Genomic DNA, 12,477 nt, shown 5'->3' on the forward strand with positions numbered 1-12,477 from the left:
TTCTCCTGCCTCAGCCTCCCGAGTAGCTGGGACTATAGGCGCCCACCACCTCGCCCAGCTATTTTTTTTTGTATTTTTTTAGTAGAGACGGGGTTTCACTGTGTTAGCCAGGATGGTCTCGATCTCCTGACCTCATGATCCGCCCGTCTCGGCCTCCCAAAGTGCTGGGATTACAGGCTTGAGCCACCGCGCCCGGCCAGGAAGGGGCTTTTGCAGGGTAAAGGGGCACAGAAGAGGTGCGGCAGGAAGGGGCTTTTGCAGCTGACCGCTTTCCCTGTTTCCCCTCCCCCACCTGAGGTTCATGCAGCCAATATTGAGCACCTGTCTGTTACATGCCAGGTACTGTTCTAGGCACTAGGGATTCAACTATGAGCAAAAAAGACAAAAAGCCTTGTCCTCATGGAGCTGACATTCAACTTGGCAGGGGACAAAGAAATAAAATGAAGAAGGAAAATAATACTATTTGCTAAAGGTAACATGTGCTGTGGAGGCAAAAAGGAAGGAAAGGAGAAAAGGGAAATTGGGGGTGGAGTATAGCGTTTTATAGGGTGGCCAAGGGCTTCACCAAGAAGGTAACAATTTAGCAAGGAGGTATTTAGCAAGGGGGTAGGCAAAGGAGAGAGCCGCTGTGCAGATCCACCGGGGAAAGTGGAATAGCCAGTGCAAAGGGCCTGGGGCAGGCTAGACCCCACCTGATCAGCCCTGCTGAGGAAGCCAGTGTGGAGACAGGTCAGGGAGGTCATGGGGTCAGCTGGTGTCAGCTTGGAGCCAATGGAAGGTGTTTGGCTCTTACAGTGAGTGAGGTGGGGACCCCAGGAGGGTCCTGAAGAGAAGTGGGACAGGATGGGACTTAGGATTTCACAGGACCCTGCTGGCTGCATGAGGATAGACTGTGGAGGCCAGGGGCTGAGGCAAGGATCTAGTAAGACGGCCACTGCTGTACTCCAGGGAGTGATGGCCACAGGCCCGGCCGAGGTGGTGGCCATGGAGGCAGATTTAGTGTCTTAGCTGAAGATTAAATCGGCTTTTTGGGCAGTCCTGTCATGCGGGTAACTTATTTAGAGCTAACTGCCAAGTACATCCTGATTTGTTGTGTTGTTTTGGCTTCTCCTCCTGAACTGCTGACACCTAGGAAAAGGCCAGCATGCTGGCATATGTGGCAGAGCACCAGGTGTGCAGGAGCCACAGGGGGAGTGCTACTGCTGGGGGGCTGTGAGATCAGGGCGAGAAAAGGCACCTGGAAAATCCAACCCAGGGATGGGAGGTGGCTGGGAGGCTGGGGCAGAACTGGCCCCACCCTGGAAGCACAGGTGGGAATTGTGGCCAGTATCATTCTGGGAAATCTGGCCACAAACAGGGAACTGGAGAACAGGCACCAGTCCCACCTAGCCCTGGGAACCCAGGAGAGGTGCAACGCAGCAATCCAGCTCTAGGGGAAGGTCCGTCCCACCCAGCCCTGGGAACCCAGGAGAGGCACAACTCAGCAATCCAGCTCTAGGGGAAGGTCCGTCCCACCCAGCCCTGGGAACCCAGGATAGGCGCAAGGCAGCAATCCAGCTCTAGGGGAAGGGCCGTCCCACCCAGCCCTGGGAACCCAGGAGAGGCACAACTCAGCAATCCAGCTCTAGGGGAAGGGCAGTGGGCCCCTCAGGACCTGGGTCAGAGAACCCTGTCCTTCCCAGACCTTTGTGCAGGGAGGGGAGCTAGGAGGGGTTCCCCACTTTCCCACTGGGACTTTCACAACCTCACAGGCAGACTCTGCCCCTCTGAATGAATATTGAAAATGCAGCTGGACTGTATGGTGTTTTGTTTTTTGTTTGTTTGTTTTTGTAGAGACAGTTGCCCAGGTTGGAGTGCTGGAGTGCAGTGGTGCGATCTCGGCTCACTGCAACCTCCACCTCCCGAGTTCAAGCAATTCTCCTGCCTCAGCCTCCTGAGCAGCTGGAACTACAGGCACATGCCACCACGCCTGGCTAATTTATTTTTTATTTTACTAGAGACGGGGTGTCACCACATTGCCCAGGCTGGTTTCAAACTCCTGAGTTCAGGCAATCTGCCCACCTCAGCCTCCCAAAGTGCTAGGATTACAGGTATGAGCCACAGTGCCCGGCGTTTTTTTTTTTTTTGAGATGGAGTCTTGCTCTGTCGCCAGGCTAGAGTGCAGTGGCGCGATCTTGGCTCACTGCAAGCTCCGCCTCCCGGGTTCAAGTGATTCTCTTGTCTCAGCCTCCCAAGTAGCTGGGACCACAGGCGCCTGCCACCATGCCCTGCTAATTTTTGTATTTTTAGTAGAGATGGGGTTTCACCATGTTGGCCAGGATGGTCTCGATCTCTTGACCTCGTGATCCCCCCGCCTTGGCCTCCCAAAGTGCCGGGATTACAGGCGTGAGCCACCGTGCCTGGCCACCAATTTGTATTTTTATTATTATTATTTTTTTATGGTATGAATCTCATTTATTGAAAACATTATATTCACCTTTCTCAAATTGAAGACTGCAAACAATAAAAGCAGTGCTTTATTGAGTTGTCATTAACCTCAGGAGCAGCAGCGCTGCCTCTCCATGCTCCAGGAAACCGCGGCTCCCACGTGCCACATCTATCCCACCTCACTTTACAAAACAGTCCTGAAGCTTAATCAAATAAAACTATTGTACGTTTGAAAAAGACAGCTGGGTGTAGAAAAGCCAGGTGTGGCGTTCCCTTTAAACAAAGGCTGCTCCGCAGTTGGGGCATCTTCACTTCCTCAAGGCAAAATAGCAGATGAACCCAAAGGGGAACAGGATGATGGCCAGGAAGATTCCCAGGAAAGTGAAACAGTCCTCTAGCACCCTATCCCTGCAGACGGGACAGCCTCTCATGATGACAATGGCATTGGCAGGGTACCAAGTGATAGTCCGCTGTGGCCGCTGTAGACCCTGGGGTGGTGGGTGGGTATCCCTGTGATGACGTAAGGGGAGGGCGGGCAGCAGCAAGGGGTGGGCAGCAGGGATGACACCGTAGCCATGCGAGCTGAGTGCGTAGTCGCCCTGGCCAGCCCCTAGGTTGTAGGTAGGCAGCCACTCCCACAGCAGGGGCTGTGGTCCATGGCAGCCCAGCTCAGGTCAGTCAGTCCTGGCAGGGGACGCGGTGGGGAACATGGCAGGGATGCAGCAGACTGGCCGGCTCAGGCTCCTCTGAGGCGCAACACCTTAGCACCAATTTTTATTTTTATTTATTTATTTAGAGACAGAGTCTCTCTTTGTCACCCAGGCTGCAGTGCAGTGGCATGATCTTGGCTCACTGCATCTCTGCCTCCTGGGTTCAAGTGATTCTGCTGCCTCAGCCTCCTGAGTAGCTGGGACTACAGGGATGCCAGCTAATTTTTGTATTTTTATTATAGAGACAGTGTTTATCCACGTTGGCCAGGCTGGTCTCGAACTCCTGGTCTCAAACAATCCACTGGCTTCGGCCTCCCAAAGTGCTGGGATTACAGGTGTGTGCCACCGTGCCCGGCCACAAGACCAAATTGTTTTTTTGGTTTTTTTTAAGACAGAGTCTCACTTTGTTGCCCAGGCTGGTTCAGTGGCATAATCTAGGCTCACTGCAACCTCTGCCTCCTGGGTTCACGCAATTCTCCTGCCTCAGCCTCCAGAGTAGCTGGGATTACAGGCACGCATCACCATGCCCAGCTAATTTTTGTATTTTTAGTAGACATGAGGTTTCACTATGTTGGCCAGGATGGTCTCGATCTCTCTTTCTTTTTTTATTTTTTTTATTTTTATTTTTTTATTTTATTTTTTTTTTTTTGAGACGGAGTCTTGCTCTGTCGCCCAGGCTGGAGTGCAGTGGCGGGATCTCGGCTCACTGCAAGCTCCGCCTCCCGGGTTCACGCCATTCTCCTGCCTCAGCCTCCCGAGTAGCTGGGACTACAGGCGCCCGCTACCTCGCCCGGCTAGTTTTTTTGTATTTTTTTAGTAGAGACGGGGTTTCACCGTGTTAGCCAGGATGGTCTCGATCTCCTGACCTCGTGATCCGCCCATCTCGGCCTCCCAAAGTGCTGGGATTACAGGCTTGAGCCACCGCGCCCGGCCTCTTTTTTTATTTTTGAGATGGAGTATTGCTCTGTCGCCCAGGCTGGAGTGCAGTGGCGCAATATTGGCTCACTGCAAGCTCTGCCTCCTGACTTCCCACCATTCTTCTGCCTCAGCCTCCTGAGTAGCTGGGACTACAGGCGCCTGCCACCACGCCTGACTAATTTTTTTGTATTTTTACGAGAGACAGTGTTTCACTGTGTTAGCCAGGATGGTCTCTTTCTCCTCACCTCGTGATCCACCTGCCTCAGCTTCCCAAAGCGCTGGGATTACAGGCGTGAGCCACCGCGCCCGGCCCACAGCAGCAATTTTTAAAACTCCTTTCATTTCTGTATTATTTTAGTTCTTTTAATGAGCTTTTTTTTTGTTTGTTTGTTTTTGAGATGGAGTCTCACTCTGTCACCAGGCTGGATTGCAGTGGCGCGATCTTGGCTCACTGCAACCTCTGCCTCCCAGGTTCAAGCGATTCTCCTGCCTCAGCCTCCCGAGTAGCTGGGACTACAGGCATGCACAACCACATCCAGCTAATTTTTTGTATTTTTAGTAGAGATGGGGTTTCACCACGTCGGCCAGGATGGTCTCGATCTCTTGACCTTGTGATCTGCCTGCATCGGCCTCCCAAAGTGCTGGGATTACAGGTGTGAGCCACCATGCCCACCCTTAATGAGCATATTCTAATTTTTTAAATTTTAGAAATCATTACAAAAGCAAATATGGAAAAAAGGAGCATATAAACAACAGACCTGTATGTGGCTTCTGGGAAAAGCTGGCGGATAAGTTTGGCCTCTAGAGTGTTATATATACAGTACATATTTACTTATACATATGTGTTATTCAGAACTCTCCTGATTGCCAGTGACAAAAACCAAACTCTGGCTTACCTAGCGAATGGAATGAACCAGCTGTGTAGCTGGCGTGGGTGGTCTTCACAGGCCACAGGGCCAGGCACTTCCATGACATCAGGAACTCGTTCTTGCGTGGATAACTTATCTCATCCCCTACGTATGGACATTTGGGAGCTTTTCTGACCCTTATGTGCCTGAGGGATTTCTTTGGACATATACACAAGTGTGGAGACAGATTTCATGTAGAGAAATTATAGGTCAAAGGGCACCAACTTGAAATATTTCAATAAACATTGCCAAACAACGCTCCAAAAAGGCTGAACGAGGTGATCAACCCTCCCACCAACAGAGACACATGTTTTCATTCTGTTTATCACACTGTGGAAGGAAGGCCTCTGCCTGTGTCCTGTGTCCCAAGGTGGACCAGCCTCCTGGAGAGGCCCTGGCCTGGCCCCAGAGACAGCACAAGCGAGTCTCCTGCCCAGACCAGGTCCAGCTCACTCCCACACCAACGACTTCTTAGCCCCACACTAGTAGACCTATTAGGTCTTTCTGTGGCTCTGGGTGGCAGTACCGATCCCCGCCCACTTCATAGGGACACAAGGTTCCTCGATGCTCAGTCCACATCTGCAGGGTGCCTGTGTACTCCAGGGCAAGGCAGAAGAGTGGTAGGTTCCTTTCGTATGGTTCTGCCTCACTCCTCCAGTACACTAGCACAAAACTCTGACCCTAACCTGAGGCTGGAATCAACTTCCATTATTTCAGACATCCTCCGCATAGACAATCTCTGGCAGTTTGAGAACTTGAGGAAGCTGCAGCTGGACAATAACATCATTGAGAAGATCGAGGGCCTGGAGAACCTCACACACCTGGTCTGGCTGGGTAAGGCCCTTTCCTGTGTGTGTCCACCCTAATCAAAGGTGACACCCTGCCAAGGTTATTGCCTTCCCAGGAGACAATAATTGTATGTGACACTCAGCTGCCAGGCCATCATTAGCCAGGGTACGGCAGAAGCTCTGCCTGCTGGGAGCAAGAAAGCTGCAATTTTTTAAAAGCCTAGGGCTTGTGCTGGGCAAAACGCAGCAAAGATGTGCTCAGACACAGGACCACAGAATATTCTGCTCTTACCTGCCCAAACTTTCAGTCTGGACGGGGCACAAAGGGGCAGCTATGGACTCTTATTTAATCTAGACTCAGGCTGACAGATAACCATCGACAGGTAATCATTGGCTGGTGGGACCCAGATCAAACCAGGAATAATCGTCACAGAAGCTAGTGTGTTTCAAGCACTTAACTACATGCTAAGTGGGGCCTGTATGCTTTCCATATGAGTCTTTCAGTTCACACAGCATCTCCATCAGAGAGATGAGCAAACTAAGGTCACTGCACCCCATCAGGCCTCACTGCCAAGGCCATGGAGGGTTTTGATGAGGTGTTCCTTCTGCTGGCCTCTTAGGAGCATCCTTACATCTGGTGAGGGCCAGTGGGCCCCTAGCAGGGAAAAGGTGATGGGCCTGAGAACTCCTTATGCACTGTCTTGTTTAACCCCCATTTTAATCCTAAGAGTTGGGCATCTGTTCTAATCCCAACCTACAGAAGAGGAGCTGAGACTCAGAGAGCCCCAGGCACCTGCCCAAAGCTGCACGACCGAGAAGTATCAGAGCTGGCACTCACCCCGATGCCTGTCTGACCTCACAGCCCACATCCCTCCATCCTATCAGGTGGTCTCCTGGTAATAAGGGCACCCTGGGGCATCATGAGCCTCCCAGTTTGCCAAACACTCCCAACCTCCTTTGTGCTAACAATTGCAAGCCCACAGCAAACCCACAGGCAGGGTTATGCTGCCATTTCACACATGCAGCAACTGAGGCTCAGGGAGGCTGACCAGCTTGATGGAGCCACGTGCTACAGGTAGCAGAACCAAACCACAGCCAGGTCCTCTGACACCTGGGCCCAGGTCTCTTGTCCCAGGTTTCTCATTTCTCTGCACCCTAGCACCCATTAATGCTGATTCCTGAATGCCATGGTTTTAAGCAGGAGCTCCCTGGCCTGGCTGTCTCTCAGACATAAAGCAAGTGCCACTGAGCCCCATGACAGCCCCCTGTTTCTGTCTGCTTACCCAGAGCGAAACTTGAATACTGGTCTTGGTTCCCTCCCTAACAAAAGCTTATCTTCCTACTACTTGGCGCCCCTACACATACACTTCCTAGTCAGCTCATTCCCCCGACCCCTTGCAGAGGCCATCCATGCTTCCAAGGGTCACTGGACTGACAGCCAGTGCTCCCTGGGATGGGGGTGCTAGAGCAGTGACAGCAGGCTCTGGTAAGAGGTCATGCTGCCCCTCGGAGTATAGTCAGAAGCTGGTCTTTGTCCAGCCATGGCACTAGGTGCCCAGGGACCCAACCACAGCCAGAAAAGCTGGGTCCCTGGGGTGCTGAGGATGGGGGTTAGGGAGGTGGCACCCCCGTGGTTCAGCACGACCTCTCACACTGACATGCACAGGGCTGAGGATGTGCTGGAGCTGGCTAGCACTGGCTGTACACAGCTCTTCCCAACTTTGCTTCCAGGGATGCCATGCTGGTAGCTTGAAATTGGCCACAGTGGGAGTATTTACACCACAGAAATGAGCAAGCACCTCAAATCAGGGGTTTTCCTCAGCCCTCATTGGTAAACACTTGCTAGCACACCACTAGCGGGTGGGCTAAGCCTCCCAAGAACAGAACCCGGTGGCACGGTGGGGAAGGAAGTGTGCAGGCCTGTCATTTGTTAGACCCCCGTTCAAACCCTAGCTCGGCCAACACACTGACTTTGCACAAGATATTCCACTCTGTGAACCTCAGTTTCTTTTTTTTTTTTTTTTTTTTTGAGATGGAGTCTCGCTCTGTCGCCCAGGCTGGAGTGCAGTAGCACAATCTCGGCTCACTGCAGCCTCTGTCTCCCGGGTTCAAATGATTCTCATGCTTCAGCCTCCCAAGTAGCTGGGATTACAGGCATGTGCCACCATGCCTGGCTAATGTTTTGTATTTTTAGTAGAAACAGGGTTTTGCCATGTTGACCAGGCTGATCTCCAATTGCTGGCCTCAAGCAATCTACCTGCCTCCGCCTCCCAAAGTGCCAGGATTATAGTCGTGAGCCACCACACCTGACCTGAACCTCAATTCCTTTATGGGCTGTGCTACCTTGAGCATATTACCATAAGGCCCATTTGAATCTCCATTTCCTCATCTATAAAATGGTATGATATCTCTGCTATGAGGATTAAACAAGGTAATGCACTTAAAGGGCCTGGCATAGAGAAAGGACAGTTATCATTGGTCTCAATGTCAACAGGTGAGCATCCCCTCATATGCAGAGGAGGCTCAATTAAGATGTAGTTAAACTCAACTCCCAAATCAATTTTTTTTTTTTTTTTGACACAAAGTCTCACTTCGTCACCTAGGCTGGAGTACAGTGGCACAATCTTGGCTTACTCCACCTCCAAGGTTCAAGTGGTTCTCATGCCTCAGCCTCCTGAGTAGCTGGGATTACAGGCATGTGCCACCATGCCCAGATAATTTTTGTATGTTTAGTAGAGACAGGGTTTCACCAGGTTGGTCAGGCTGGTCTTGAACTCCTGACCCCCCAAGTGATCCACCCGCCTCAGCCTCCCAGAGTGCTAGGATTACAGGTGTGAGCCACCACACCCAGCCCCAAATCACCTTTTACATGTGATCACTGTGGTTATCATGCTCATATTTCCAAGCCTAGGAAAAATGCTCATTTTTGGCTTCTAGGCCATTGGTGTTCCAGGACAAGATAACAGCCCCACCTGCCTGAAAACCTATGGTGCGGAAAAAGTACTTTTAGGCCAGGCATGGTGGCTCACACCTATAATCCCCACTTTGGGAGGCCGAGGTAGGAGGATCACTTGAGCCTAGGAGTTTGAGACGAGCCTGGGCAATATGGTGAAAGCCTGTTTCTATAAGAAAAATTCTAAAAAATTAGCTGGATGTGGTGGCATGTGGTCCCATCTACTCAGGAGGCTGAAGCAGGAGGATCACTTGAACCCAGGAGGTCAAGGATGCAATGAACTGTGATTGCACCACTGCACTCCAGCCTGCGCAACAGAGTGAGACCCTGTCTCGAAAAAAAAAAAAAAAGGATGGTACTTTTATTCCCAAAGATGTGGAATTAGTCTGAAGTCTCGGTTGGGGTTGAGGTTACAGTTGATGAGGGAGCCTGAGACAGCTGTGAGGGAGCTGGAAGAAACTGACCTACCACATGTCCAGGGAGAAGCCTTAGATGAACTCTGGCCCCACCGTGGTTAGCTGTGTGGCTTTGGGCAAATCACCGAGTCTCTCTGAGCTTCTGCTTCCCAAATGATCAAACAGGGAGACAAATTCCAAACTACCACTCAGGGCTGCTGTCAGAGGACATACACATGAGTGCTTGATAAACTGGTAAATGCAAAGCAGACAGGAGGTGGTCTTGCTGAAATGCCACAGTGTGAGAAAAGGGGACACTCCACCACTGTCCACCTGTGACCCCCAAGGGCACTGCTTCAGACCTGAAGGTTAGCATTTTCTTCCCAGAACTATGACAGAGCATAGACAACAGTACTTGCCTGCATGTCCCCAGCCAGGAGGATGACTGGCAGAACTGGAGAGGGCGGTGAATATTTAAGGCGGCAGGAAAGAATCCACACCCGCGTCTAAAAAAATTCACAAACTATTAGATAGTGAGTCACATTCCGGCCCTGGCAGCTTGGTGCTGGCTCACAGGGCACTCAGTAGCCCTGATGATTTTATTTCAGGACAGCCCATCCCCTGACGCAGGCAGCAGACCCTCACAACCCTCTCTTCCTCCCAGATCTGTCCTTCAATAACATTGAGACCATTGAGGGGCTGGACACACTGGTGAACCTGGAGGACCTGAGCTTGTTCAACAACCGGATCTCCAAGATCGACTCCCTGGACGCCCTCGTCAAGCTGCAGGTGTTGTCGCTGGGCAACAACCAGATTGACAACATGATGAACGTGAGTGGCCGACCAGCCCGCCCTCACACACACCTACAGGGCCTGGAGCACCATGGGTTGAGTGGGAGTTTGTGGCGAGGGGAAGTACATGCTGAGTGTTCCAGATCTTCTCATTTTCCTGGAAAAGCCAGGAATCCAGATTACTCCACGAGTGATTTGCTAATGTTTAAATACCACGCTTAACCCAACAAAATTCATCGGAGAGCACTAGTTTAGAACCTCCACATTAGTGGCGGTTCTTTCCCTGAATCTTGCACTTATGTAACAAATATTTGCTGAGACAAGTACCTATTAATGTTGGGCATATGTCCTGTGCTCACTGGGAACAGAGACAGACAAGATGTGGTCCCTTTGGAGTGACCAGCACACACCCCCATAGTCAAGACACAAGGAGACAAGAAGCCGGTGTCCCGAGGAACAATAAAACAAGGCCTGTGGGTGGTAGGAGGGCACCCCGAGGCTTAGGGGTGTGCACAAGTGGCAGTGGACACAGCTGGGGGTGTGGCGGCAGCTTTAAGGGTCCTGTGTCAGAGGCGATACATCAGATGGCTCCTGGCTTTTGCTTCTGCAACCCATCAACCCTGGGGGCTGTCCAGTAGCCTCTAAAGATTCCTTTTCTGCTTAGGTCAGTCAGGCGGCCTGGGTTCAGATCCCAGCTGCAGGTCATGGTGGCTTAGATGAGTGGCCCGGGAGGGTCAAGCACTGAGTTGTGACCGGCATATAAGTCTGTCCAGCTGTCCAGTGGGGCTGTCCAGCTGTCCAGCGGGGCCAAACCCTGGAGGCACTGCAGTCTCAGAAGTTTGCCCTGCACACCAGACAGGAGCATCTAAACCCAACCAAGGGTCAAGCCTTCTATGCCTCCGTTTCCTCATCTGTCAGATGGAGACAATGGCCATGACCCCCCTGCCCAGGCACTCGCAGGAATCAAGTGGGACCATGAATGTAACGCATTTGGTTCGGTGTCAGGCTGGAGTATGTTCCTAACAAATGGAGGACTGTCGTAGCTGAGGGCCTTCCTGTGAGTGTTGGGATGAGGGGAACTTGGTGCAGACTCACTGAGAGATGACTAGAGGTTGCCATCCAGCAGAAGGAAAAGGCTTCCCAGGAGGAGGGAATGGTGTGAGCAGAGGCCTGGAGGTACATTGGGAATGCCTGCCTGCACTCGCCGTTGAGGAGCACAGGGTCCCTGGACGAGGTCAAAGGTGTGTGGTACAGGGTGGGGCTCAGGATGAGGCTGGGCCTCGCCACAGTCAGTCAGGATGGCCAGAGAAGCAGTGGGAGCCGAGGAGGCTTCTGTCTGAGATGTATTTGGGGCAGGTCTACATTTAGGAAGGAATCCACCCCTGTGAGGATGGGTTTGAGTGGAATCGTGAGAATGGGTCACCACAGGACAGTGCCACCAGAAAGGATGCTGTACCTGCAGGTAAGGGAAGCTGGCCCCAAACTGGCAGGAAGCAGAGGTAAGGCAGGGCCTTGCATGCAGCTGGCCGGTTTGAGAGGTGGCTTCAGGAAGCTGGAGTGAGAAAGGCAGGGAAGAACCAACACGCAGGTGTGTCACCGAGACTGCTGCCGCAGGTGATGAGGGAGGATTCCCCTGGGTCTCGGAAGTGTCCAGAATGCCTCCCAGAAGTGACCATCTAAGGACAGGAGCCTGAGGCATTGATCCCCCCACCAGCTGAGGGAGATCCCGGGGGATTAGCTTCCTCGCCACCTGGCTTTTGGGCTGGGTGGGCTTCTTTGGCTTCAGAGACATCTCTGAGGCAGAAAGTGAGTAATGAGATAGGACACTGCCAGCTACGGTCTCTCATGGCTACAGCTGAAGCCGGAGGTAAGCTGAGCCCCTGCGGCAAACAACAAGGGCATTTAGTGGCGTGATAATTGGCACTGCAAGCAAGGGGTGCTTATCAGCAGAGCTTCAAGGACGTGAGTTCCTTCTGCCTCTGGGCTCTGCCGTCCTCAGCATCTCCCCAGAGCTTGATTCTCTTATGGTTGCAGTCAAGGACACGGGCTTCCTTGTCTGCATCTAGCAGGATGGAGAGAGCAAGAACTCTCCTTCTCACAGTGGCCCTTCAGTCTGATCGAGCCACCTCAGGGTCTACACTGACCCTCAGCCTAACATCATGGCTGGGAGATGGCCAGGCTGAGCTTACGTGAACAGCCTGGGGTGGGAGCACCGAGCTGTCACTGGCAGTTCCGCCAGGTCAAGCCACAGAGGTAGTGCAGTCTCAGAAGTTTGCCCTGCATGCCAGACAGGCAGCATCCAAACCCAGCCAATACCCTTTGCAGGGCTCAAGTCCTGATTGTCCAGCCTGCAAATGCTTGCCAGCAGGATGTCTGGACGAGGCATGGAGGGGCACAGGCGAACTCGAGAGCTGAGATTTAGTCAGCCTGTGTTCAGATCTCAACGCTGCCACCTACCAACTGCCTGACCTTCGGCCAGTGACTTTGAGTTCTGGGTGCCCATTTACCCACCTGTAAAATGGGAATGATAGTAGTTCCTACTCCATAGGGTTGCTGTGAAGATGGATCCATTAGAGAACCTTTTAT

The 12,477-nt window shown here is 52.1% G+C and overlaps 1 protein-coding gene and 1 pseudogene across 4 annotated transcripts in view; one reads left to right on the forward strand and one right to left on the reverse strand.

Moving 5' to 3' along the window:
* Nucleotides 1-12,477, forward strand: part of DRC3 (dynein regulatory complex subunit 3) — a 47,998-nt gene that overhangs the window by 6,253 nt on the left and 29,268 nt on the right. For all 4 annotated transcript variants that reach the window (XM_073004727.1, XM_073004729.1, XM_073004730.1 and 1 more), the window contains exons 5-6: nucleotides 5,681-5,797; nucleotides 9,764-9,930. In XM_073004727.1, coding sequence (XP_072860828.1) covers nucleotides 5,681-5,797; nucleotides 9,764-9,930 — 284 coding nt within the window. The remainder of the gene's footprint in view (nucleotides 1-5,680; nucleotides 5,798-9,763; nucleotides 9,931-12,477) is intronic.
* LOC119620320 (membrane protein BRI3 pseudogene) lies at nucleotides 2,703-5,542 on the reverse strand (annotated as a pseudogene).

The sequence above is a fragment of the Chlorocebus sabaeus genome, chromosome 16 (assembly GCF_047675955.1).
Source record: "Chlorocebus sabaeus isolate Y175 chromosome 16, mChlSab1.0.hap1, whole genome shotgun sequence".
NCBI classification, from domain to species: Eukaryota; Metazoa; Chordata; class Mammalia; order Primates; family Cercopithecidae; genus Chlorocebus; species Chlorocebus sabaeus.